Here is a 1528-nt window from a genome sequence, read left to right as displayed (position 1 = left end):
TCACTCATTATCAAGAAAATCTCCAACTTCCAAATGTGTCGTGTTAGCTTGATCTTCATGACCACCAAAATCTTTACCAATAGGGCTATCAATTTTTCCATCATCATAAACAAAATTCACTTCTGCCCCTTTCCACTTCTTAAGAGATTTTTCATAAAGCTCCACAAGATGCTTAGGCGTGCGACATGCACGCACCCAATGATCCATGCTTCCACAACGATAGCATCCACTAGCCTTAACTTGGCTACCTCTTTCATACTTATTGTTATATCCATTTTTATGCCCTTTTTGGTGGTTGGTCGTATGCTTAAATTGAATACCACGAGAATCCACCCGGCCGTATCCGCGACCACGACCACAACCATTAAAACGCCCACGACCACCTCCGCGACCACGGCCACGACCACAACGACGTCCACGCCCACGATTATTTCCACCTCCCTGAGTACCACTTCTATCATTATACGAAGTAGCATTTGTTTCGGGGAATGGTGTACTACCAGTTGGGCGGGTCTCATGATTTTTCATTAAGAGCTCGTTATATGTAAATTTGGTGAAAGGGCTTTAATTATGCTATACTCACTAAACAAAAGAGCAAACTCTATAAGGCATAGCCAAGAATCGAACTTGAGCTGATCGCACAAAAATCATGGGTATTTTTTTTTAAATGACATTCTAATCCACTTTTACTCCTAAATTAAACGCATGTCTGGGATGAAACTCAAGACTTTCAAAGAAATCCATATTAATCTACCCCATAAATGTGTGAAGTGGGGTATTAGCTAGTCTTATGCCTTTCAAAAAAAAAAAATTTGTATCTTTTTTATTTTTTTCATAATTTACCTTTGATTTAAAACTATCTAGTTAGATCATGTAATTGGAGTCTTTAAATCTGTAGACAGAGGTTAACGTTCGATTCTCATGTCCACCAAGGCTAAAGATCATGTTCAATCTCTGAACGTGAAAGCATTCTCTCTACCTTAAGTAGGAGCAGGGACGGCTCCACAATGGGGGCAGTGTGGGCAACTGCCCCCATTCCAATTTTGATACAATGTAATTTTTTAAAGATATATTTGTAATTTTGTTCTTAAAAATATAAATAAACAGAAAATACATACAAATGTCATCATCGTTGTCATACGCCTCTTATTTGGAAGTATGTTACTTATGTTAGAAGCATTAGTTTTGAGATAAAATCCTCTATTAATAAAGTAAAAATCTTGAGTTATTTTGATTTTTAATAGAGTTTAAAAAGAGAAGTTGAAAAAAGTGTGTTATTTGTTTGAATTAATGTATCATACATTGATAAATAATATAGTTGTATGTGAAAATGATATTTTCTTTTCAAATTATTATATAATAGTAATCACAATAGTCAGGTTAAAATTTATATAGAGGCTAAATTGCATATCATTGTTGTAATATCCATGAAAATAATAATAATATAAGTAATAATAATAATAATGTTAAATAAGTAAAGACTAATGGCTGATATTATAAGTAGATATTATATATAATTATTGCTGCC

General features: G+C 34.0%; 1 protein-coding gene across 1 annotated transcript; it reads right to left on the bottom strand.

Moving 5' to 3' along the window:
- LOC122601567 (keratin-associated protein 6-2-like) lies at nt 1-528 on the bottom strand. Its single transcript, XM_043774319.1, has one exon. The coding sequence runs from the start codon at nt 526-528 to the stop codon at nt 1-3; it is 528 nt and encodes a 175-aa protein (XP_043630254.1).
- Nucleotides 529-1528: the final 1000 nt, after the last annotated feature.

The sequence above is a fragment of the Erigeron canadensis genome, chromosome 5 (genome assembly GCF_010389155.1).
Source record: "Erigeron canadensis isolate Cc75 chromosome 5, C_canadensis_v1, whole genome shotgun sequence".
In the NCBI taxonomy this organism is placed as follows: Eukaryota; Viridiplantae; Streptophyta; class Magnoliopsida; order Asterales; family Asteraceae; genus Erigeron; species Erigeron canadensis.
Note: the sequence above shows the minus strand (reverse complement) of the source record. Positions and strands in the feature narration are given on the sequence as shown.

Bases quoted from the DNA above. Each gene is read 5' to 3' on its own strand.
- LOC122601567 (XM_043774319.1), bottom strand. From the start codon at position 528: ATGAAAAATCATGAGACCCGCCCAACTGGTAGTACACCATTCCCCGAA.